The sequence below is a fragment of the Caretta caretta genome, chromosome 20 (genome assembly GCF_965140235.1).
Source record: "Caretta caretta isolate rCarCar2 chromosome 20, rCarCar1.hap1, whole genome shotgun sequence".
NCBI classification, from domain to species: Eukaryota; Metazoa; Chordata; order Testudines; family Cheloniidae; genus Caretta; species Caretta caretta.
The window spans coordinates 8898511-8924703 of record NC_134225.1 but is presented as its reverse complement, the minus strand read 5'-3'; the positions used below and the strand labels follow the sequence as shown (position 1 = coordinate 8924703).

The following is a 26193-nucleotide window of genomic DNA, read 5'->3' as shown; positions in this document are numbered from 1 at the left end:
GTAATCATTTTTGTTGTCCTTTTCTGTACCTTTTCCAATACTAAGCATCTTTTTTGAGATGGGGCGACCAACTCGCATGCAGTATTCACGGTGTGGGTGCACCATGGATTTATATAGTGGCATGATGATATTTTGTGTCTTCTTATCTATCGCTTTCTTAATGGTTCCTAACATTGTTAGCTTTTTTGACAGCAGATGCACACTGCGCGGCGTTTTCAGAGAACTATACACGACTCCAAGATCTCTTTAGAGTGGTAAGAGCTAATTTAGAACCTATCGTTTTGTATGTATAGTTGCGATTTGTGTTTTCCAATGTGCATTATTTTGCATTTATCAACTATTTTCTTGCCTAGTCACCCAGTTTTCTGAGATCCCCTTCTAACTCTTCACAGTCTGCTTTGCACTTAACTATCTTGAGTAATTTTGTATTGTCTGCAAATTTTGCCATCTCACTGTTCACTCCTTTTTCCAGAACATTTATGAATATGATGAACAACACTGTTCCCAGTACAGTTCCCTGGAGGATACCACTATTTACCTCTCACCATTCTGAAAACTGACCATTTATTCCTACCCTTTGTTTCCTGTCTTTTAACGAGTCCCTGATCCATGAAAGGACCTTTCCTCTTATCCCATGATGGCTTACTTTGCTCAGGGACCATATCAAAGGCTTTCTGAAAGTCTAAGTACAATATATATCCACTGGATTACCCTTGTCCATGTGCTTGTTGACTCCCTCAAAGAATCCAATAGGTTGGTGAGGCATGATTTCCCTTTACAAAAGCAGTGTTGACACTTCCCCAACAAATTGTGTTTATCTAGGAGTCTGATAATTCTGTTCTTTACTATAGTTTCATCCAATTTGCCTGTTACTGAAAGTTAGGCTTACAGGCCTGTACTTGCCAGGATCACCTCTGGCGCTTTTTTAAAAAAATTGGTGTCACAATTTATCCTCCAGGCATCTGGTACAGAAGCTGATTTAAATGATAGGATAGTTCTGCAATTTCATATTTGAATTCCTTCAGAACTCTTGGGTGAACACCATCTGGTCCTGGTGACTTCTTAGTTTAATTTATCAATTTGTTCAAAAATCTCCTCTACTGACACCTCATCTTAGATTAGTCACCTAAGAAGAGTGGCTCAGTTATGGGAAACTCCCTCACATCCTCTGCAAGGACTGATGCAAAGATTTGTTTAGTTTCTCCGCAATGACCTTATCTTTTTTGAATTCCCCTTTAGCACGTTGATCGTCCAGTGCACCCACTGATTGTTTGGCAAGCTTCCTGTTTCGGATGGATTTATTTTAAAAAAAAAACTGCTGTTTGTTTTTGAGACTTTGGTTAGTTGGTCTTCAAATTCTTTTTTGGCCTGCCTAATTATATTTTTACACTTGACTTGCCACTGTTTATGCTCCTTTCCATTTTCCTCAATAGGACTTAACTTCCACTTTTTAAAGGGTGCCTTTTTGCCTTTGACCGCTTCTTTTACTTAGTTATTTAGCCATGGTGGCACATTTTTGGTACTTTTACAATGTTTTTAATTTGGGTATACATTTAATGTAAGCCTCTATTATGGTGTTTAAAAAAAAATTCCATGCAGCTTGCAGGCATTTCACTTTTATGACTGTGCCTTTTAATTTCCATTTAACTAGCTTCCTCATGTATGTGTAGTTCACCTTTCTGAAGTTAAATTCTACTGTGGTGGGCTTCTTTGCTGTCTCCCCCCAACCCAGGACGTTAAATTTAATTATATTATGATTGCAATTACCAAGCGGTTCAGCTATATTCACCTCTTGGATCAGATCCTGTGCTCTGCTTAGGACTAAATCAAGAACTGCCTTTTCCCCTTTTGAGTTCCAGGACTTGCTGCTCCAAGGAGGAGTTATTGAATGGTGTCTAGAAACTTTATCTCTGTATACCATCCTTAGGTGACATGTATTCATTAATATGGGGATAGTTGAAATCCCGCATTATTATTGAGATTTCTGGTTTTTACAGCCTCTCTAATCTCCCTGAGCATTTCACAATCACCATCTTGGTCAGGTGGTTGGTAGTATATTTCTACTGCTATATTCACATGGCGCTCTCTCCAGAAGAGCTCTCAACGGCTTCCCCCACCATTCTGTGGTGTTTTAGTATAGGCAGAGGGCATATTTTACAAACCCCCTTCCCTCCCTGCCTATGAAGGTGGTATGTGAGCCATGGGACTCTGGCAGACAGTGAAGTAGTGAGCATGGAGGCACAAGAGGCTTCAAAATGGCTGTATGCCAATTAATTATATTTACATTTAAAAATCTTCCCTTATAACATTACTGAGTATTACTGAACAGCACTGGAGCCCACAAGAAACATAGCTGCAGGCAGCCTGTAGGCTGTATGAGTACCAAGGCACTCCACTAAGGCCATGAGTATTTTAGCTTCCATCAAGGTCTATGCTAACTAATACAAAATAGCACAGATCAAGCAAGTGACTACACAGAACACAGCACAGTATTCTGAGTGGCAGGGAACAGTGAAGTCCAGGTTGGCAAATTCCTTGGCTCATCTTAATGATTCCTGCTGCCTGACAGCCAGAGAGATGAACTAACTAGTCTGGACTGGGGGGACAGGAAGGAATAGTATCCTAACATATTAAACAACTCAAAATATTTATTCCTAATGCATTTTCTGTCTATAAACCAGAAGGTTTATTATTCCTAATTATAAATACCCACCCCCTCCACAAAATGTGAAGACCGACTGAATCACTGAGAGTATACCCCTCCTTGTCTCCATCAACAAAACCATTGATTCAGTGATTGCAGAAGGAGGAAGAAAATACCCAAGATACAAAGGACTTCATATTCTTCATAGACATTGTGGCATTATGCCCCATATTCTTCATAGAGATATTGTTATATAGGATATGATTATGGCATAACTATGATGTATTTTATACAAGTTAAGACATGTTAGATATCATTGGAAAGGTTATGATTCACTGAATAGGATTACGTTATTTGTATGCATGCATCATTTTGGTATCTGAAGTTAGGAATACTGTCTATGCATCAATTACAGATGTGTTTACACCTGGGGAATGCCCAGTAGGCAGAATGCAATCAGTCTAGATGTCTCACTAGGAAGAGCCATTAGGGAGGACTATAGGTCTTAAAAGATGCCCACTGAGAAGCCTTCCAGGGGACAATGCAAACAGTCTCTGGGTTATGGCTGCAGGGAACTGTGACCAAGTCTCCTAGTACTGAACTCCGTAATAATACTAGTGTTTTTCCACTGACCAGGGATAAGGATCAAACTGGTAGACAAAGGATTCCTGCCATACACAAAAACTATTTAAGGCAGGGGAGTGAATCATTGTGGTTCGTTCTTCTTTGACTACCCACCCAAGAAAGAGGACTACTGGAAACACCTGAGAACAAGACTGGACTAGGGGAGAAGGGCTGAGCCCAGGCTAGCGGGTGTCTGGCCTGTGAAAGGAATATCTGGAGTTTTAAACTGCAAGCAAGTGCAGTTTACCTTCAAGAATCTCTGTAATCTTCCTAAAACAACTTTTAGAGTGAGAATTTGCTACTTATAACCATTTTTTTGGGTTTATTAAGTTTAGATTGCATGTTTGTTTTATTTGCTAGGTAATCTGCTTTGATCTGTTTGCTATCCCTTATCTTAAAATATCTCTTTTGTAGTTAATAAACTTATTTTGTTGGGTCTAAAACCAGTGTGTGGGGAAATCGTAACTTGAGGCAAAAAGCTGTGTATATCCCTCTCCACACTGAGGGAGGGGGTGAATTTCATAAGTTTATGCTGCACAGTTCTCTGTGCAGCACAAGATGGTACAACTGTGGGTTTACCCTCTTGAGGGGGGTGGGTGTGCACTTGAATACTGGGCAATTCTAGCTGTGCCTTCCCATGCAACGCTGATCTCAGCATCTGTGTGTGTCCCTACCTGTATGTGTACTAGTAAAGTGCAGTCTGAAACCTGAGGGAGGGCTTGGCTGGCTTGCCTCAGCAATACAGGGTAAAGGGAGCCCAGGCTGGAGGGTCAAGCAGACCCAGTGGTACCCCAGTTCCAGGCAGCACCCCCGGGGGGGGGTGGGGGGGTGGCAGAACCTGTCACAGACATGTAATGTTTAATCTGAGAAGCAGCAGCAGACTTCTCAATCTGTACTTACAGGGAGGTTTAGCTTGACAGCGTCCACAGGATGATGGAAAGGCCACGCAAACTGGTGTTTCCATAGTGTCTTGAGCACCACTTTGAGTAGATACTGCAGTTGGTTGGTCTGTCGCTTGGGCTTGTTAGGGTTGGAGGTCTCTGGTGGAGGGGGGTTAGTGCCTACAGTATTGCCTTGTTGGGGTTGGGTCTGTGCCTGTGTTGTAGACATTTGTGTAGTTTCTAGTCCATCCCCCATTACTGGTAAATTTCTCAGTCTTGTCCCAGGGCCACTCTCCACAGACATGCTATTGATCCCATCGCATTCCTCACCAGGCACTCTGTAAGGCAAATACAACAGAATTAACTGCAGGTTAGTTAAAACTGACAGTTTTCATTACTAACTACATATTGCTTAAGTACAAAGCAGGAAATCACCGCATACTTTAAATTTACTGAGAATACTGGATGCACTTCTAACAGCCTGCAACCTTTGCAGGATAGTTCAGTAAAAGCCTTCTGTTGTTCAGTAGCATGTATTAGCCAAATGATTGGACATATTCCTAGATCCAAAGGCTGAAAAGGATATCCTGGGTCATTCAGTAGACTCTAGTTCCCCTCTTTTCACAGATGCACCAAGCCATTTTCTTCTATCACCTTACAGGATATATCTTATTTTCGTACTTGCCCATTTTAGAGTAAGTTTTTTCAACAAGGAGCCCAGAAAGGAATAGAATACCTCAATATGAGTAGTCTTATTAATGCTATGTAGAGAGAAATCACCTCCTCCCTGGTATCACAAATGAGAACCAAATTAGCATGGCATTTTTAGCTGCTACACAGTTAATGTTTCATTGCCTTTGCCACTTAAAGCCTTTCATTTTCTATGAAGAGCAAGAACCTTAATTATCAGATTTAAGCCCCTCACTATAAGAGTTCTTCTAACTTATGAGACGAGGCTGTTTTGGGTCAGGGTTAACACACACATTACTTAACCACAACGTTTACCCTAGTGTAGATGCTGGTTAACACCTTTATATCTCAACAAGCTATACTGAAAATGCCATGGTTAGGTAGGAAGTAGCTAACATGTCAGCTAACCCAAATATAACTCAAATTTTTCCTAATTTAGGCAAACCATAGGAGACTCATAGCTAACAATTTCTGTGAAGTGTTTCAATCATATTATTCAGCAGTGACTAACCATTGAAAACTGCCCCAGGTGGCGCAGGCCAGGCAGCGTAGATGGGCTGGCTGGGGGAGGCTGACTGCTAGTCCCGCCCCTTCCGCTCGAGGCCTGGAGCCTGGCCTCCGTACCGGTAAGTGTTTCGTATTACTTTCATCCCTGGCCATGGATGACAGTAATGACAGGGTGGGTGAAGTAGTATCTTTTATTGTACCGACTTCCGCTGTTGAAAGAGAGAAGCTTTTGTCTCACAGAGCTCTTCTTCAGATCTGGGAAAGGAACTTAATGTCACAACTAAATGCAAGGCGGAACAGACTTAAGCATAAAGAGTTAACACACACTGCAAGAGACCATTCAAGGTGAAATGGACAGTTAAAACCTTTGCAGTCATAGAACAAAGGCAAGTGAGTGGTTAGAAATTGTTGTAATAAGCCATAAATCCAGTCTCTTTATTGAGTCCATGATTTTTAGGGTCAAGCGAAGTTATGAATTTAACCATCAAAAGACGAGCTTGGGAGCTAATATGCAGGTTTCCTTTGAGGATAAGGACTAAGCTCTCAGATATGGAAAGACCATTTTATGAAAAAAGTGTTCTCCCACAGGTATTTCTGTTTTATCATTTTTCTGTGAGTTCATTTGAGAATGTAGTGATTAATTTTTTTCACCCACATAGATACTGGGGCATTTAGTTCACTGGATGAGGTACACCACGTGATAAGCACGTGTAGGACCCATGGATTTTGAAAGGTATGTTCTGAGGGGTATTGATCATTGTAGTAGTGGAGGTATGGCTACAGGTTTTGCATCTGTTATGGCAGGGTCTGGTGCCACTGAATTGGTATGTCCTGTTCGGAGGGTAGCTTGCTTCTGATTAGCTTGAAGGGGTTGGGGGGGGGAGGTTATATGAAGGCCAGAAGAGGGGATTTAGGAAAGATTTATTTCAAGATGTGGCCCACATCCAGTATGTGTTATAATTGTCTAATGATACCCCCTCCAGACTCCAGTGTGGGGCGGTAGGTGACAAGTAGGGGAGTGCAGTGTTGTCGTCCCCCAACCACGTATTGAAGCAGGTCCTTTTAGGGTAATTGGGCAGCCCATTCCATGATGTAATCTACTTCTCTGGTGGAGTATACTTGTTTGGTAAACATGGTTTTAAGTGTTACAGTGTGTATCCCAGACTTTCTCCTAGAAACAGTCTATGGTATCTGAGTGCCTGGCTGTATATAACATTTTTGGGGGTGTTTGGGGTGGTTACTGGATTTGTGAAGGTAAGTGTAGTGATCTGAGAATTTCTTGTATATAGTTGTCTGCAGCTGATCATGGAGTCCAGGAAGTTGATGCTGGTGTGGGAGAGTTTTAGCTCTGGTTTACGCCACGGGTCTCCAAACTTTTTGAATCGCACACCCCCAGGGCCAGCCGAAGATGGAGCGGGGAGAGCCAAGCTGCCGCCGGCGTGCTGCCGAAGAATCAAAGGTCAGGAGCGCTGCTGCCGCCATGCTGGCAGCACTCCTTCGGCGGCACTCCTCCTGCCACGGTCTTGCGCACCCCTCTTTGGAGGCCACTGGTCTTTGCTACGGAGTTAGGTTGACATAAGCTGCCTTTCGTCGACCTAATAATGTCAGTATCTACACTGCAAGATCCCTCCCGCTATGTCAACTTAGCTCCACCTCCGTGAGAGGCATAACACTTAAGTCAATGTAGTGAGGTCAACGTAACAGCAGTGTAGACAATGCATTCCTTATGTCGACATAACTGGCCTCCAGGAGGTGTCCCACAATGCTCCATTGTGACCACTCTGGTCACAGTCTTCAATTCCTCTGCCCAGCGGCCAGGTACACAAGAAAAAGCCCCTCCCCTATTAAAGAACCACTAATTTTGAATTTCCAGTTCCTGTTTGGTTGGTGTGGAGAGCTTGCCTGCCCAGCTCAGCATGCCAGCTCCACACTCCAAATGCGCTCCTGCCTGGACTACACAGGAGGTGGTGGATCTCCTGGGTCTGCATAACTGCATCTCCAGACACAGTTCAGATCCAGCCATAGAAATGTGGACATCTACAAGCAGATCTCTTGGGGCATGGTGCAGAATGGCTACCAGAGGGGCCTACAGCAGTGCCATGTGAAAGCCAAGGAGCTGCGGCAGGCACACTAGAAGGCAAAGAAGGCAAGCAGTTACTCTGGTGCAACACCACAGCCATACCGCTTTTACAAGGAGCCGCATGCTATATTCTGCAGTGACCACACAACCACCCCTAACAGTTGTGAGAGTCAGTCACGGACCAACACAGGCAACACTGAGGCGACTGTTGGACGAGGAAGGAGGAGGAGGAGAATGGGAGACAGGCAAATGAGGGATCCATTGTCCCAGAGAACCAAGAGCTATTTGTAACCCTAGACCAGTCCAGCCAGTCACAGCACTCCAGCATGGGTGAGCATGATGCAGGGAAGGAACCTCTCGTAAGTATACAGTTCACATTAATATTGTGGGGGCACATCTTATTTGCTATTTTTTCTTGAACTAGCCAGTGCAGGTACAGTGGCTATCTGCTTCTAACTGCCTGGCACAGATAGCCAGAGGGCACCCTGCAAAAAAGATTGTTTATGCACACCAAGATGTTCTGTGAATCCTCCATAGAGATAAGATGATTACCTACCTTTTGTAAGGGTTGTTCTCGAGATGTGTTGCTCATGTCCATTCCAGGAGCGTGCACAGTGTGTGCACAGTTGCCGGAGACTTTTTCCCCTAGTGGTAGCCGTAGGGCTGGCTCTGGCGACTCCTGGAGGCCCGCACTCATGTGCCGGTATAAAGGGTGCTGCTGGCCCCACACAGTTTCAGTTCCTTTTCGCTGTGAACTCCTGTGGTGGGGCAGGTCATGGAATGGACACTAGCAACATCTCTAAGAACAGTTATGAAAGGTAAGTAACAGTCCTTTCTTCTTCGAGTGCTTGCGCTTGTCTATTCCATTCTGGGTGACTCAGAAGCAGAAGTCCTGGAGGAGTTTAAGGTCCAGTCGACTGCAGGACAGCCCTCCCGAAACTAGCATAATCTCTTGCCTGTTGGGTGATCGCCTAGTGGGATTCGAATGTGTGCACCGAGGACCACATCACTGCTTTGCAGATGTCCTGTATTGGTATATGCGCCAGAAACGCAGCCAAAGATGCTTGAGCCCTTGTTGAGCGAGCCTTCATGATGCCTGGGGGAGACACCACTGCCTGCTCATAGCAAGCCCGGATATGGGGAGACTGTTTGGCCTGTTACTGGGAGGCCTTTCACAAAAAGCTGTGTGGATTTGCAGAAAGATCTTGTCCTGTCCATATAAAAGGCCAAGGCCCTTCTAATATCCAGAGAATGCAGATGCCGCTCTTCTGTATTATACAACTTAGGGCAGAAGACTGGTAGGTTGATGTGAAAATGAGACACCACCTTGGGCAAAAAGGCTAAGCGGACGATCAGACCTTGTCCTTAAAGGATACAATACAGGGATGCTCCGATGTTAGCACTTGAAGCACCGAGACTCTTTTTTGGCAAAGTAACTGCTACCAGGAAGGTGACTTTCCAAGAGAGTAGCAGAGGAGAGCATTTTGTCAATGGCTCGAACGGAGACCCAGTGAGCTTAGACAACACCATGTTTACATCCCATGGCAGTAAGAGCCTCTCCAGACCTTCACTGAATCTGTCATACCCCTGGCAAAGACTGTCCAACCCTGGACTGGAGAACGGAATGTTGATATGGCTGCCAAATGCACCTTAATAGAGGCTAGCAACAGACCATAATGCTTCAGATAGAGGAGGTAGTCCACGATGGACTGTAAGGACACTTGTAGAGGAGGGAAGCCAAACTCGGCAGCACAGCAAGTAAAGCATTTTCACTTGGCCAGGTAAGTGGCCCTAGTCAAGGGCTTTCTGCTACCTAGCAAAAAAAACAACATCACCACACCACCACGGTTACTCACTTTCTTGTAACTGTTGTTCTTTGAGATGTGTTGCTCATGTCCATTCCAATTAGGTGTATGCACTCCGCATGCACTGTTGTTGGAAAGCTTTTTCCCTAGCAGCACCTGTTGGGTCAGCTGTAGAGAGCCCTGGAGTGGTGCCTCCATGGCGGAGAATATAGGTCCCTGCCTCTTCCGTTCCTTCTTGCTGGCTACTCTGACAGAGGGAGAGGCAGGTGGGTTTGGAATGGACATCTCGAAGAACAACAGTTACAAGAAGGTGAGTAACTGTTTTTTCTTCAAGTGCTTTCTCATGTCCATTCCAATCAGGTGAGTCCCAAGCCCTACCCAGGTGGTGTGCTTGGAGTTATGGAATCGCTGACTGAAGCACCGCTCTGCCGAATGCTGCATCATCTCTGGTGTGCTGGGTGATAGCGTCATGAGAGGTGAACATGCGAACCATGGACCATGTAGCTGCCATGAAGATTTCTTGAATTGGGACCTGGGCCAGGAACACCGCCAAGGAGGCCTGCACTGTTATGGAATGCACCATTAGTGCCGGGGCTGGAACTCTGACTAAGTCATAGCATGTGCGGATGCATGATGTGATCCACGATTGAATCCTCTGCGACAAGATCGGGAGTCCTTTCATCCGGTCTGCTACCGCCACGAACAGCTGGTTCGATTTACGGAACGGCTTTGTGCGTTCAATGTAAAAGGCCAGTGCTCAAGCGTCTAGCAAGCAAAGCCTCTGTTCTCGGCTACTTGCATGAGGCTCAGGGTAAAAGACAGGTAGAAAAATGTCCTGGTTGGAATGGAACTGGGACACCACCTTTGGAAGAAATGCCGGGTGAGGCCTGAGTTGCACCTTGTCCTTAAAGAAAACCGTGTAGGGAGGGTCGGAGGTGAGGGCTTTAAGCTCCGATACCCTCTTTGCCAAAGTAATGGCAACTAGGAAGGCCACCTTCCATGATAATTATAGCAGCGAGCAAGGCGCCAGGGGTTCCATCATGGGGGAGGAGGGGTGTGTGAAAGGACCAGGTTAAGGTTCCACGCCGGGACCAGTTGTCCAACCTGAGGATACAGCCTTTCCAGACCTCTTAGGAAACGTCCAAACTGGGGCTGGCAAAGACGGAACACCCAGCTGCTCCCAGGTGGAAGGCAGAAATGGCTGCTAAATGCACCTTGATGGATGATGCAGCCAGACCTTGCTGTTTTAAGTGCAATAGACAGTCCAGGATGAGCAATATGGGCACCTGCAACTGAGGTGTGTGGCCCTAAGCGCACCAGATTGCAAACTTTTTTCCACTTGGCCAGGTAGGTGGAAGGCTTCTGCTACCAAACAAGACCTCCCTAACATGCTCAGAGCACAAGTTCCATGGGGTTTAGCCATGAAGCAGTGAGATGAAGGTTGGGATGATGAAGGCGACTGATCTTGGGTGATCAAGTCCGGGACCCAAAACAGTACGATGGCATGTCCACCAACAGTTCCAGGAGCGTGGTCTACCCGTGTTGGTGAGGCCATGCCGGTGCCACCAGTATGACCACCGCCTTGTCCCTGCAGATCTTGAGCAGGACCTTGTGCACGAGCGGGAACGGTGGGAATGCATACAGCAGATGCACCTCCCAGGGGAGGAGAAATGCATCTGAAAGCGAGCCCAGGCTGTGATTCTGGAAAGAGCAGAGTCTTGGGCACTTTGTTGCCTCATGTGGCAAACAGGTCAACCTGGGGAACTCCCCACTCCCCACCTCTGGAAAATGCCATGAATTATGTCCGGACAGACGGACCACTCATGGTTGTGGAAGGATCTTCTGAGGTAGTTCACCAGCTCGTTCTGGGAACCTGGGAGGTAGGGCACCTCCAGGCAAATGGAGTGGGCTATGCAGAACTCCCACAGCTTGAGGGGTTCTCGACATAGGAGAGAGGAATTGACTCCACCCTGCTTGTTTATGTAAAACATCGCAGTTGTGTTGTCCATCGTAAGTGCCATGCATTGCCCTTGCAGATGGCTTGGAAGGTTTGGCATGCTAGTCAGACCACCTTCAACTCCTAGAGGTCGATATGGAGCGAGAGCTCATCCTGAGACCAGAGGCCCTGCGTCTGAAGCTCTCCCAGGTGTGCGCCCCATCCCAGTATTGAAACATCCATTATTAGGGACAGAGGGCTGGAGTCTGTTGAAGGGGACTCCCTCACACACCTCTTGCGGGTTGAGCCACCAGGAGAAGGACTCTAGGACCTACAACGGAAGGGTGACCACTATGTCCAGGCTGTCACGCCCCAGACGGTAGGCCGACACTAGCCAAGCTTGGAGAGCTCTGAGACACAGCCTGGCATGCTGTACTATGTATGTGCATGCTGCCATGTGACCAAGGAGCCTCAGGCAACCCCTTGCCATGGGGGTAGATTACCATCTGAGGCCTGGTATGATGTTCATCATAGCTTGGAAACGAGCCTCTGGCAGGGACACACTTGCCCGGCTTGCGTCCCCCCCCCAATACATTCTATTCTTTGAGTCAGTACCAGGATTGATGACTTTTTGGACAGGAGGAGACCCAACCTGTCAAAGGTGGATCTGACAAAGCGGACCTTTGCCTCCATCTGGACCCTAGAACGCCAGTCTTCGAGGTACAAGTATACCTGCACCTGCCTGCAGCGGAGGAAGGCTGCCACGACCGACATGCACTTGGTAAACACTCATGGGGCTCTCTCAACAGATGAAAGGGCAGGACCATGAATTGGTAGTGATTGATCACAAACCTGAGGAATAGTCTGTGGGCAGGAAGTATGGATATATGGAAGTACGCATCCTTGAGGTCAAGGGCGGCACACCAATCTCCTGGATCTAGAGAGGGGATAACTGCACTTAGGGAGACTATATGGAACCTCAAACTTTTTCATGAATCCGTTGAGGCCTTGAATGAGGAGATGCTCATGAAAAGCGTCCCTGAAGAGGGATGGGGGAGGGGGATGGGAGGGAGTGAGGGGGAGGAGCAGAATTGGAGTGAATATCCCACTTCTACCATGTGAAGGACCTAAGGGTCTGATGTTATTTGGAGCCAAGTATGGTAAAAATGGGACAGATGGTTCAGGAAACAGGGATGAGGATCCGGTACTGTGACTTGTACGCCATCCTCGGGTGCACCTTCAAAAAGGCCTGCTTGGAGCCCGATGATGGTTTTGTCGGGCCCTGGCTGGATGGGGTGGCTTGCGCCTGCCATTCCTGCCCCAGCTGGGGAGAAGAGAAGCACTGCTGGGGTTGGGGCTTAAAATGTTTGTGTTGGGTTGCTGGGGAATGCATGCCCAAAGGACTTCAGTGCTGTCCAGGAATCTTTAAGACTATTAAGCCTGGAGTCTGTTTGCTCTGCAAACAGGCCCATGCCGTCAAAGGGCAGGTCCTGGATAGCTTGTTGGACTTTGGGAGGAAGCCCGGACGCCTGTAGCCAGGAGAGCCTCCTCACGGCTATGCCGGAGGCCAGGGTTCGCGCAGCGAAGTCCGCAGCATCCAGTGAGGCCTATAAAGAGATCCGTGCCACTGTCTTGCCCTCGTCCGCTCTTGCTGCGAACTCTGCCCTAGAGTCATGCACAAGTTCCTTAAATTTCAACTTGGAGTTCCATGAATTGAAATTATATCTGCTGGGGATTGCTTGTGGTTAGCTATCCTCAGTTGGAGCTCCCTAGTCGAGTAGACCTTCTGACCAAAAAGGCCCATCTTTTTTGAGTTTTTCGACTTGGGAGACAGGCCTTGTTGCCCATCTCTACTTCTCATTGACCGCCACCACCACCAGTGAGCAGGGCTGCGGATGCAAGAATAGGTACTAAATACTTTCTCTCCACCCCCTTGGCTATTGGGGAGATGGAGGCAGAAGTTTGCCACAGATTTTTTTTTTGTAGTGGTCTGGATTGTTTTTATAAGGGGCAGAGCGACCCTGGATGGCCCTTTTGGTGTTAGGATATCAACCATAGTATCCTCCAGCTCAACCATCTCCTCCGCCTGTAGCCCCATACTACAAGTGATCCTGCACAGCGGGTCCTGATGTGCCCTGCTACGGGGCAGTACAGAGGAGGAAGACCCTGCCACTGCTTGGTCAGGTGACAAAGACGATGAAGCCAGATGCGGCACCAGACCCTCCATCTCCCTAGGGTCGTCCTGCTTGGGGCCGTGGCTCTCAGTGTCTATTGCAGGCTAGGTGCCGGTAGTGGGTGCGGGAGATGGATCCTGTTGAGCACCATGAGCCGACGCTGCCTCGGAATCCCTAGGAGGGGACGGTACCTGGCTGTTGGGGGCAAATGTCCCTCTGAGTCTACTGACTGTGGACCCCAGGAGAATGTGCCCTGGACCTGGTGATAGGCCAGTCATGGGGTCCAATATGGCCACTGCGTGGGCCCGTGCCACAGCACCATGCTGGCATCATGCCTGTACCTATGTCAGTCTGATTGGTATCAGCTGTGTCTGGAATAGCAGGACTCTGCCTCCAAGTCCGATGAATGGGACCTAGACTGCGACGATCATGGCAGGAGATAATGGCAATTCTGAAGGCCCAAACAGACATGCTGAGGCATCTGGTTGACCTTCAGGAGAAACATCTTGAAGGTTAAACCCTCTGCAACCGGTTCAGAATAGCATTCCAGCACTGCATTGTCCCCCCGCCACCACATTCCATTTGGTGTCAGGAGCCGGTACATTATTCCTATCACTTCAACCTGGGGGAGGGTACAGACAAGCACAGCCACAGATACACTGATCTTGCCTGTCACACATCAGTGTATGGTTTTTTTTTAAAAAAAGATGAAGAATGTGCTCTCCCCCTCCCAAGTTTATTCCCCTGTACTTGTAAGGTTCACTTCTGTCATACAAATATTTGTTTGTGTGCAATACAAGTCCTTTTTTGAAACTTTATTCACCTTTCTTAGTTTGAAGCACAGAGGGGAAGGGAGGTGGGTTGACAGGGAAACTGAGGCATAGAGATGTGAATGTCACACTGCGAGTCAGAGCCAGAGCCAGAGCCGTGGACAGAACATATGAATCACATATGTATACAAAGTCATATGGCCCAGGAGGGACACACAAGTCCTAGCTGGTACATAAGGACTGCTCATGATGCAAGTTATGACATCGCTCACTATCTGAAACCTGTCTTTCGGTAAGTAGATCCGTGCTGTAACCGAACTGATGATAGCCCCTATGAAATCCAGAGACTGTAATGGGGTCTAGGATCAATTTCTCAGCATTGACGCAGACACCAAAGGATGAAAGAAAATTGAGCAATATGGAGGTTGATGCTTGGGCTTCTTGCCTGAATCATACATACAGCTAGAAGTCAGTCACCAACATACTCTTGACATATGAATCACTTGAGGTAGGAGAGGAGTGAAAGGAAAGGCATATAGGAGGGGAGCGTTCCATCTGATGAGGAAGGCATCACTTAGAGAATGTGGTCCGAGTCCCGGCCTGGAGCAAAACTGAGGGCATTTGGTGTTATGTGCGACAGCTAGAGAGATCTATTGTTGGGAGCCCCCCAAGGGAGAGTGTGATTGTGTTCCCCCTTGTCTGTTTATGTAAAACACAAGAAGCCACATTGTCCATATGGATCTAAACCAGTGATCACCAACAGGTCAATCACGATCGACTGGTCGATCCTGGAGATTCTCCCAGTTGACAGCAATCTCCTGTTGCTAGAAGTTTGGTGGTGTACCGGCCCCAAGCTGGGGGGAGGGGGCGGCAGAGGTCTCCACGCGCTCCTCCTGCCTGCAAGCACCACCCCCACAACTCCCATGAGGAACGGGGAACTGTAGCCAGTGGGAACTGCGGGGGCAGTGCCTGCAGAGAGGGGCAGGGCACGGAGCCACGTGCTGCTCCCCAGGGGCCACAGAGGCACTTTGGTCCCTTCCAGGAGCAGTGTGGGGCCAGGGCAGGCAGGGAGCCTGCCTTAGCCCCACCAACTGGGAGACACTCAAAGCAAGTGCTGCCCAGCGGGAGCCCATACCCCAACCCACAGCCCCCTCCCAGAGCCAGCACCCCATACCCCCTCTTGCATCCCAGCCTGGAACCCCTCCTGCACCCCAACACTCTGCCCCAGCCCAGAGCCCCTTCCTGCACTCAACCCAAACTCCCTCCCAGAGGTTGCACCCCATGCCCCCTCCTGTACCCCAACCCCGTGCCCCAGGCTCAGCCCAGAGCCCCCTCCCACACTCCAAACCCCTCGGCCCCAGCCCAGAACTTGCACCTCCTCCCACAACCCAACCCCCTGCCCCAGCCCAGTGAAAGTGTGTGAGAATAGGGGAGAGGGGGGATGGAGTCAGAGGGGCAGATCCCCCTCTTAAATTCAAAAAGTAATCTTGTGTGTAAAAATATTGGAGACCACTGATCTATACGGTCTTGCCTTTGACCATCAGGAAGAAGTGGGAGTAGGTGTTTCGAGCAGCTCGTAGCTCTAAAAGGTTTATATGACGATGGGATTCCACCAGACCTGGACAGAATGGGAATTTAGATGCATCCAGCTGGGGTTGGGGAGCACATCTGTGGTGATGGTGAGCATTGGCCAATTCTGTACAAAGGGCACCCCATGCAAACATTATCTGGGTGTGTCCACCAAAGTAGGGAGTCTTATTTGTTGGACATTGTGATGTGCTTGTTTATATTGTGCCTGTGTGGGACACAGTTTGTCCGGAGCCAAGCTTGTAGACACCGCATGTGTAAACTCGCCTGTCTGACAGCGAAGGTGGTAGCAACCCTGTGGCCTAGAAATTGCAGTCCAGTTCTGGCAGTTACTTGTGTACTGTTTCGTGTCGTGGAGATCAGGTTGGCTAAAATCAGAAATCATTTTCTTGGTAGAGGCTGTTGCCTAGGGAGACTTGAGGTAGAACCCAATAAACTGTAGTTCTTGTACTGGTGTCAGAGTTGATTTTTTAATATTTATTTGAAGGCCTAACCTCATAAATAGAGTTACTGTCTGTTCAGTGGACTCTAATACTGCTTGCGGTGTCGGTAGTTTCATGAGAAAGTCATCCAAGTACGGAATATCATGATTCCTTTTCTGTGGAGGTAAGCAGCTACCACAGCTAAGACATTTGAAAATACCCAAGGGGAAGTGGATAGGCCAAAGGGTAGGACCTTGTACTGGAAATGTTCCTGCGCTATTGCAAATCAGAGAAACTTCCAATATGAAAATACATGTCCTGAAGGTCAAGGGCTGAGAACCAATCCCCCTTTTTTAGCACTGGAATTGTGGTACCTAGTGTGACCATTTTGAATCGGTGTGTCTTCACAAACTTAAGTCACCGTAGGTCAAGGATGGGTCTCCACCTTCCTGGTTTTTTCTGCGTGTGGAAGTAGTATGAATAGAATCCCTTCCTTCTATATTCTGTTGGTAGGGGTTCTACTGCTCCTAGATGTAAGAGGTGGGTTACATCTTGTCACAGTAGATGTTCGTGAGAGGGATCCCTAAAGAGGAACAGAGAAGGAAAGTGGGTAGGGGATTTGGAGGTTATGGGGATGGAGTAACCACTCTGGATAATTTCTAATACCCACCTGTCTCTGTTGTAATAGTTTCCCAGATTGGGTAGAATGGAAGCAAGCAATCTCCCAAAGGTTTCAAGATTGTAGATGGTTCCAGCACTGAAAGATACGGGGTTCTCAGGAACCTCGACCAAGGCCTCAAATTTGTTGTCTGGAGGCCGATGGTTGGGATACAGTATTCGAGGGAGTAGACTGTCATCTCCTCAATGTTTTCTGTTTGTGCCCCAGTGGTCAAAATATCTGTGGCACTGTGCATAAGGAGGGGGTCAGAATCTTCAAGGAGTCTGATAATTTCCTTGTCTTCATTTGCTCCTAAGTGTGTAAATACCCAGGGATCATAATGTCACCCTCGAGAGTATGTAGCAACTCACCTGTTTTGTCCGCAAAGAATTTGGGTCCTTTGAATGGCAGGTCTTCAACCGTCGACTGTACTGGTTCGGGAAACCCACAAAGATGGAGCCAGGAAGCCGCTCTTATAATCATCGTGGTGGCTATGGACCTCGCTGTTGTATCCGCAGAATCCAGAGCAACCTGTGCTGTCCCTGTTATGAGTTGTCCTTCTGATGCAAATGATCTGAATTACTCTTCCAGAATAAAAATCAATAAATTCAAAAGAATTTTGCATAATTATTATGATCATACTTAGCGAGTAACACTTCTTAGTTAGGTTTCAGAGGAACAGCCGTGTTAGTCTGTATTCGCAAAAAGAAAAGGAGTACTTGTGGCACCTTAGAGACTAACCAATTTATTTGAGCATGAGCTTTCGTGAGCTACAGCTCACTTCATCAGATGTTTACCGTGGAAACTGCAGCAGACTTTATATACACACAGAGAATATGAAACAATACCTCCTCCCACCCCACTGTCCTGCTGGTAATAGCTTATCTAAAATGATCAACAGGTGGGCCATTTCCAGCACAAATCCAGGTTTTCTCACCCTCCACCCCCCCACACAAATTCACTCTCCTGCTGGTGCTAGCCCATCCAAAGTGACAACTCTTTACATAATCAAGTCGGGCTACTATGCAGGAAATAGCCCGACTTGATTATGTAAAGAGTTGTCACTTTGGATGGGCTAGCACCAGCAGGAGAGTGAATTTGTGTGGGGGGGTGGAGGGTGAGAAAACCTGGATTTGTGCTGGAAATGGCCCACCTGTTGATCATTTTAGATAAGCTATTACCAGCAGGACAGTGGGGTGGGAGGAGGTATTGTTTCATATTCTCTGTGTGTATATAAAGTCTGCTGCAGTTTCCACGGTAAACATCTGATGAAGTGAGCTGTAGCTCACGAAAGCTCATGCTCAAATAAATTGGTTAGTCTCTAAGGTGCCACAAGTACTCCTTTTCTTTTTACTTCTTAGTTAGCTATTCTCAAGTGTAAGGTCACCGAGGAGTATGCTTTGTGGCCTAAGAAATTGAGCCTCTTTCAATTCTTGTCATAGGGCATGTTCCTGGGGTAGCTGTTGTCTGCCCCGCTCATTGACCACGAGAACATAAATTCTGTTCTCTTCGCAAACATGTAGTATTTTTTAAATCAGCCCTCTTGCTGAGGTGTGCCAGATTAACTTCACTGGTACCATAATCGCATCATTCATAGGAAGAACAATTTTGGAAGAGATAGATGTGTGTAGTATGTCTATTGTGCCGTGCTTCCTCGACTTCTTCGAGCAAAATATCCAGTGAACTTGCAACTCTCTTACAGAGGTCTTGGAATTGCTTCAAATCATCTCCCGTGTTGGGAGGTGGGGGCATGATAGTGTCATCAGGCGAAGATGAGGAGAAGTGAGTCTCAAGTGTGATGTCCTGGTCAGATAATTCTTCCTCCTCTTCAGCCCTGTTCTGTGGATTCAGACGGTCCCTGTGCCGTCTATAAGGGTGAATGTATGCTCTCTCTGCGTGGGCTGATAGGTCTGTATTGTTGCTGTTGTGACAGGTAAGCCATCCCTGGGTTCCAAAACGGCCACTGTGGAAAGAAGGGCATAGGTGGCATCCTGGGCTGCCCAAACCAGGTGTGGTACTTCAGGTCAACCAGGTAGCCCTTGTGCAGAAGAACTGATTTGATGGGACCACTCACAGGAGAGGAATGCTATAGAGCGTAGAACATCATCGCTCGAAAATGGCGGAACGGAAAGACGTAGAGAGGTGGGTTGACTTGGTATTGAGCATTGGTACAGAGGATGGGAGACTGGAAGGGGCGTGATGATGAGGTCTTTTTGGCTCAGGAATCGCTGTGGTGTCAATGGCATTGGTACCGCTGGCGGCATAGGAATTGGTACCAGATGTTGCAATCTGCTCAGCGGTGCCGTTGTGCACCCATGGGTGTGTGGTGTCTGCACTAGGTGGTGCCATCATCTGTGGAAGTGCTGAGACTCTCAGTACTGGGTTTCTGATCAGCTCTGCTAGTACTGCGGTATGGGGTTTCAGTTTCCCGTTTCTGCCTGTGTCAGAGCTCAGCAGCTTGGCATCTTTCATTTTCTTGGTACCAACAGTGCCAGATTGTCCTGCTATTTCGGCGATGGGAGGAGCTGGTGCAGTTGGAGGAGCGCCTTTTCTTGGCCAACTCATGAGTCAGGGTCGTTGTACCATTTTTTTTTTTTGCCGCCTTCATGGCAGTTGGTTGGGAGTCTGGACCATGGAAGAAAGGCCCTGTCAGAGGCTGTTGTTGGAGATCTCTGGCCATGAAAGGTGTGTACCTTGGGCTCAGAAGCAGGGCGGAGAGACTTCTCCATGAGGAAAAGTTTAAGTTGAAGGTCACTCACCTTCCTGGTGCGAGCTTTGAAGTTGTGGCAGTGCAAGCACTTCTGTGGTATACCTGTCTCACCGAGACAGAAGACACAGAGTGTCTGTCCTGAAACTGGTGTTGAAAGTCTGCAAGTAAGGCAGCGTTTGAACTCTGGGGAGCCAGCCATGCTCTCAGGGAGCATTTTCTCCCTGTAAAGGCGGGGGGGGAGCGGGGAGAAAGAAACAACTTCTCTAGAGTAACAGTTCAACAGAAACGTAAAATCCTATGAAGAGAAACAATTTTTATTTGGGGGGTGGGGGGGATAAAAGAATAAAGCTAACAAGTTTAAAGTAGGGCTGTCAAGCGATTGAACAATTAATTGCAATTAATCGCACTGCTAAATAATAATAAAATACCATTTGTTTTAAATATTTTTTTATGTTTTCTACATTTTCAAATATATTGATTTCAATTACAACACAATACATAGTATACAATGCTCACTTTAGATTTATTTTTTATTACAAATATTTGCACTGTAAAAAACAATAGTATTTTTCAATTCACCTAATACAAGTACTGTAGTGCAATTTCTTTATCATGAAAGTTGAACTTACAAATGTAGAATTATGTACAAAAAAGTCCACTCAAAAATAAAGCAATGTAAAATTTTAGAGCTACACGTCCACTCAGTCCTGAAAGTGAGAACAGGCATACTCATGGCACTGTTGTAGCTGGCGTCACAAGTTACTTACGTGTCAGCTACGCTAAAGATTCATATGCCCCTTCATGCTTCAGCCACCAGCGGACATGCGTCCATGCTGATGACAGGTTCTGCTTGATAACAATCCAAAGCAGTGCAGATCAACACACGTTCATTTTCATTATCTGAGTCAGATGCCACCAGCAGAAGGTTGATTTTCTTTTTTGGTAGTTCAGGTTCTATAGTTTGTGCATCAGTGTTGCTGTTTTAAGACTTCTGAAAGCATGCTCCTCACCTTGTCCCACTCAGATTTTAGAAGACACTTGAGATTCTTAAACCTTGGGTCAAGTGATGTAGCTATCTTTAGAAATCTCACATTGGTACCTTCTTTACATTTTGTAAAATGTGCAATAAAAGTGTTCTTAAAATGAACATGTGCTGGGTCATCATCTGAGACTTCTGTAACATGAAATATATGGCAGAATGCAGGTAAAACAGCAGAGGACATACAAATCTCCCCCAAGGAGTTCAGCCACAAATTTAATTAACGCTTTCTTTTTTTAATGAGCATCATCAGCATGGAAGCATGTCCTCTGGAATGGTGGCAGAAGCATGAAGGGACATATGAATGATAAACCTATGCTACTCGGAATAAGCTGAAAGTCGCTGCTAGCAGTTCCGACTTGAGTCAAAGGCGGAAGAGGAGGAACTGAGGGGCGGTTGGTGGCACAGTGCCAGATAACTGCCTGAAGTGGCGTGAGATGAGGACCATGCATGTGCGACCCAACCAGGCACTGCTCCCATAAATCTCCAATGATGAGCTCCGGGGTGCACAAACACCTAAAGTGGAGCACCCACAGGGACATCACTTGAAGAGGAATATAAATTTTCAGTGTATAACAGCCGAGATAAGTATTATTTCCATGTCTTTCCCTAGCACCCACATCACCTATTTCAATCTCTCTGGGCCAGCCATTCACGAATCCTACGTAAGTCTCTGCTGAAGATGATGGTCCAACTTCATATAACAGATCTAAGTTATCCAGAGAAGCATGGTGCTCACTAAACCCTGAAATCATTCATGAGATACTGTAACTAATTATCAAGGCAAATAGTACCTGCTGCACTGAATCCTTGTTACTCGGCATGGGAAGGGTCAACCTATAGCATGTCCGCTTTCAAAGTTTAGCTCTAACATTTAGAGGGTTTTGCACTAAACACGCTTTCTTGGATATTTTGCTTAGACTCTCCTGCCATTTCAACAGAGCCAGAGAGGGCTCTGTTCTATACACATCTTTTCCATCCTCTCCATATACAGAACAAAAAGGATGAAAACCGACAAGCTGTTCAGCTAAGATTTTACCAAACAGAAACATTCTTGGTTAATATGATGGAACTTTCTCACAAGGAGAAGCCAAAAGTCACAGAACTGATTTGCCACTTGGTGTATCTGAATACTGTGGAGTCCCAGCTGAGTAGCTCATCTGTCTTGTCTCTGGCACTTGATCGGAAACCCCCCAGAACTACCGCCTGTCTCATGGAAAGGACACAAGTCTTTCCCTGGAACAGAATGAGATAGAGGTGCCTTGGAAGGGAACAAAAAAATCTTCAGAACTTGGTAGGCTTTGTATTTGGTAGATCTACAAGTGCCCAAAAGAAAACAGCATTTCCCAATAACAGCTGCAGCAGGGTAAGTATAAATTTAGATTTTACTACGCATTAACAAGACCATTTTACTAGCTTAATTTTTCAGCCATAATGCCAGAAGCAAAAGCACATTACTAGACAGTTTAACAGTCACTAATGTGACTTTTTGCACCCGTAAAATATTAATTGCTCTGCCTAGTAAAGTGATAATTAACAGTTTATTTAATACTTAAAGTTTCTCCCTGACAGGGGAATATATTTTTTGGAGCCAACATGGAAAATAAGAGAAGAGACAACTATCTTATTATTACAACTAGACAACTTCAAAACTGCTTTAAAAACTTAAACAGATAAAAGTGTAATCAAGGGGCTTAGGGAAATATTGCTGTGATAGAACATACTATCCCCAAGGGGCCCAGTACAGTTCAGGGCATGACCAAGGAAGGATGCCAGGAGGCTTCAAGCTAGGGAAGACATGGATCAATGAACAGATTCCGAGTCAGCTAGGACCTGTTAGCCTTCAAGCAGCACAGGCTGGGGCAAAGATTGAAACAGGAAGGCAGCTGCTATTATTGCTGGGAGTAAACAGATCATCCTGTGTGGTGGGCCTTTGGGAAAGTTTGTGCCACACCAGTAGGCAAAACTTAGTGAAGAAACTAAGTTTGCTTTTCTTTGATTTGTTCACATGGTGAGTATAGCCAGCCTGGAAAGACTTGCTCCAAGAGATTATGTTTCTTTCATATTTGTTCATGGTGGGATTGTAGTCAGTCTGGAGAGAACTTCACACAGACTATTTTACTACAATTTACTCTTAAGACAAAAAGGGTAAACTGTTTTAAGTTCTGTTTGCTAAAGATGTGCTAGGCTTTTCTTTCAAAGGGAAAAAGACTGAATTATTTTGGCTTCTATTTTCATCTTAAACCAGTCTTTCAAACTTACCCTGCAGAACAGAAAGACTTTGGACTTTTTCTGTTTTTCCAACCTCTGTTCTGAGTGCTGACGCAGAAAACCATGTGGCTGCAGTGCATCAGACTGGTCATGAGAGGGTGCTGATTGGCTACACTGAAAAAAAAGCTACCTTAAAGACTTGGGTGATCCACGCATAAGGGGAGTTATGGAGGGGAAAAAAAGAGGTGGTTATAGGACAAGTGCGCAAATGGGGTTTTAAGGCTGTCATTCTTGGGAGCATGACAAGAGACAGTCAAATGAGTGTGGACAAATAGTTGTAAAGGGCTTTGAAGGCTTGAATTTGATGTGGTGGTGAACCTGGAGTCAAACAAAGGATTCAAGGGAAGGAGGCCGACATGGTCAGAATGATGGATCCAAGTGATCTCAGGAGCTCTGTGTTTAAAGGAGAGGCATGGAGTAGCCGCTACCAAGGAAGCCAGAGAAGTTGTGGCAGATAACAGGAGCCTGGATAGGAGTGTAGGTCTTAGAAATGTTGTGAAAGCAGCACACTAATATGAATACTGCCAGGATGATCTGGGTGAGATAGGACCCACAGGTTATGGGTTTGTGACAGGATGGATGATGATGTGTTCAGTAACAAAGTGGGGGAGAGGGAGATCAAGCAGTCAGTTTAATGTTGCTGCTCCATGGTCCTGCCAAATTAAAAGGCCAGCCCCAGAATGAAATGCTGGAGAAAGTTTCTGTAAGAGAGAAGCCATGCCCGAGGGAGTGTTGGTATAAACTAGGAAGATATCAAAGAAGGTACCACTTCTGTGTAGTGCACACCAGTTACCCCAGATAGGTTTAAAATGAAGGCAGAGGTGCCAGACTGGATCAAGAGATGGGCCAAAACAGAAAGATAGATTTGCAAGTCAGCACAGAAACTGTAGTCAATACAGTGAGAGTGGATGACCTCACCCAGTGATAAGATATAGAGGAAGAGGAGGAGAGGACGAGGACAGTGAAACAGGACCCCTAAAAAAGAAGTCAGAGGAAGCTTTACCAACACACACATACCCAAACTAACACTCACTCCGAACGAACAATCACAGGTAATCGCAGGAGACGACAGTCTTGTGAAAGTCAAAGGCGAACAAGATATTAAGCAGGTGGGCAAGCTCTGAGCTGCATTTCCTAGACACACAACAAAACATTCAAGATGCCAGGGGTAGGATATACTGCAACTTCATCATGTTAGAGCAATTATGATAGTCAGATGCATCAAGATGCTTCCATTAACAGCATGAAGCTGGAAAACCAAGTGGTATCAAAGAGAATGTGTGAATAAGGCATACTCCAGAAAAAAGCTGTTGCTCCTGGGCAGCACATGTGCAAGTGTAATATTTTAAAAATAAGACATGTGTATTAGTCTGTGTGGTGGGGCGGTGCCCCACCCCTTGAGAGAAAGGGCTGACCAGGCTGGAGAGGCTGTGCAGACCAGCAGCCTGTCAGGAAAGGCCTGGGGAGAGCCAATCAGGGCCGGGCTAGGTCCTATATAAAGGCTGCCTAGCAGAGGAGAAGGTAGTTGCTCCCTAGCTAGCAAGGGAGAAGGACTAGCTCCTGAGGTAAGGAGCAGCACCTTGGGTAGAGTAGTGCTGGGCAGGCTTGGGGGAGCAGAGTGGAGTTCCAGCCCATTACCTGCCAGGCTGCGGCCCATGCTAAAAAGGGTCGAGAAGGTGCATACGGCCAAAGGGGAAGTGGCCCAGGGAAAATAGGCAGACAAGAGGGGAGAGAAGAAGGTCAGAGGGAGACTGCCACTAGAGGGTCCCTGGGTCAGGACCCAGAGTAGCAGGTGGGCCTGGGTCCCCCACTTCCTCACTGGCACTGCACCTGGCCATTGAGGAGAGGGGCTGAGACAGACCACAACTTGCCCCTGAGACAAGGAGCTAGAATATAGGGTTGTGGTTGGCCACCAATGCAGGTGCAAGCAGAAGGACTGCTGTTAGCAAACACCACCCACCCCCCCACACACAGAAGGGGGTGAGTCTAGAGGAGTGGGCACTGCCAGAGGGCAGTGTCCTGAGGCGAACCAAGACAGTCATGAAGGAGGCGCCGCCAAGCGATGAGTAAGCGGGTCCCAGGGCAGCAGAGCAGATGATGGGCAAGATACCATGCGTTGAGGGTGCTCTACAGCAGTCGAGAGCTAACTCCCAGAGCAACCAGCCGGAGGTGCCAGCAGCGGTGAGTCGAACCCCGTCACAGTCTGCATTCGGAACAAGCCGCCTCCAGGTGCGCCCTTATTTGTCACAGAAGGGGGGGGGGAAAAAGCTTCTTTTCCCACTACTTTATTTGGGCTGTTTGTAATCCAGCAATTAAAAGGACCTGCATATTCTCTTAAATAAGCTAATTTGAGACACCCTGTGTCAAACAATTTAATGTAAGATGTTATTCAAGCAGAAAATGGATGCTCCTTTGTTTTCAGATGGATGTTGAGGTGTGCCAGAAGCATGGAACCAGCCCACTATGACTTCTAGGAACTTAACATCCCCAATCATAGGCACACAAATGTAAGTGTAGTAGGTTCTCTTCTATGCCAATACCCATAAAACCTGGGTATTTTAGGGTATTCATTACATAACCTTACAGCAAAAATGGGGCAGGTCATCTGAAATGGTCACACCTAATTTTTTTTTTCCCCAAATACATTTTCAATTTAACCAGATTCCATCCATTGTAAATCCAGGGAAACATCAACAAGCCCTTTATGTACTGGTGGTGGGGAGAGGGTAAAATTTTCAAAAAGTGCTTAAGTGACTTAGGCACCTAAGTTCCATTTTCAAAAGTGATTTACGTGTCAATGAGACAGGCCATTACACCACTCAAGCGCTTTGAAAATTTTATCCAAAGTAAAATGTCAAGTTCGAAAAGGTGTTGAATGGAGTGTAAAATAAAAACTGAAGATTTGACAGTGTTCATTTCACATTTCTAATTTATCTGAAGAACTAAGATTATAAGCCATTAGCAACTCCTCAGATGTTCCCAGAAAGGAAAGTCCGTGCAAGTGAAACAAACAATCTTCACTCTAATCAGTAAGTGCAGCACTAGCCTCAGGAAACAGGAAGTATACTGTCCTCTGGCTTCAGACAGAGTTTCTCCTCCACTGATTCTTTGTTCCTCTCATCTGTCCCTACAATAAGGGCACATGACTAACAACATGACTCACCCGAATTTGCTGACACACAGCCTGTAAAAGGAATCCAATACTGCAGTCTGGAGAATGGCCAAGTTAACAGGTCATTTTATAATGAATAAGGTCCGACTTCATTCGCAAAAGAAACTGCTACAATATTAGGCTTCCACTGCAATTGTTTTAAATTAATTTACTTTGCACAATCCATAACTTTACATAAATTTTGAGGTTTGCAACACACACATCCATTATTACATTAAATGAT

The 26193-nt window shown here is 46.5% G+C and overlaps 1 protein-coding gene across 9 annotated transcripts in view; it reads right to left on the bottom strand.

Annotated features, from left to right (window-relative positions):
• Window positions 1–26193, bottom strand: part of BRD4 (bromodomain containing 4) — a 251052-nt gene that overhangs the window by 118681 nt on the left and 106178 nt on the right. For all 9 annotated transcript variants that reach the window (XM_048834229.2, XM_048834234.2, XM_048834237.2 and 6 more), the window contains exon 3: window positions 4169–4487. In XM_048834229.2, coding sequence (XP_048690186.2) covers window positions 4169–4453 — 285 coding nt within the window. In that variant the 5' untranslated portion in view covers window positions 4454–4487. The remainder of the gene's footprint in view (window positions 1–4168; window positions 4488–26193) is intronic.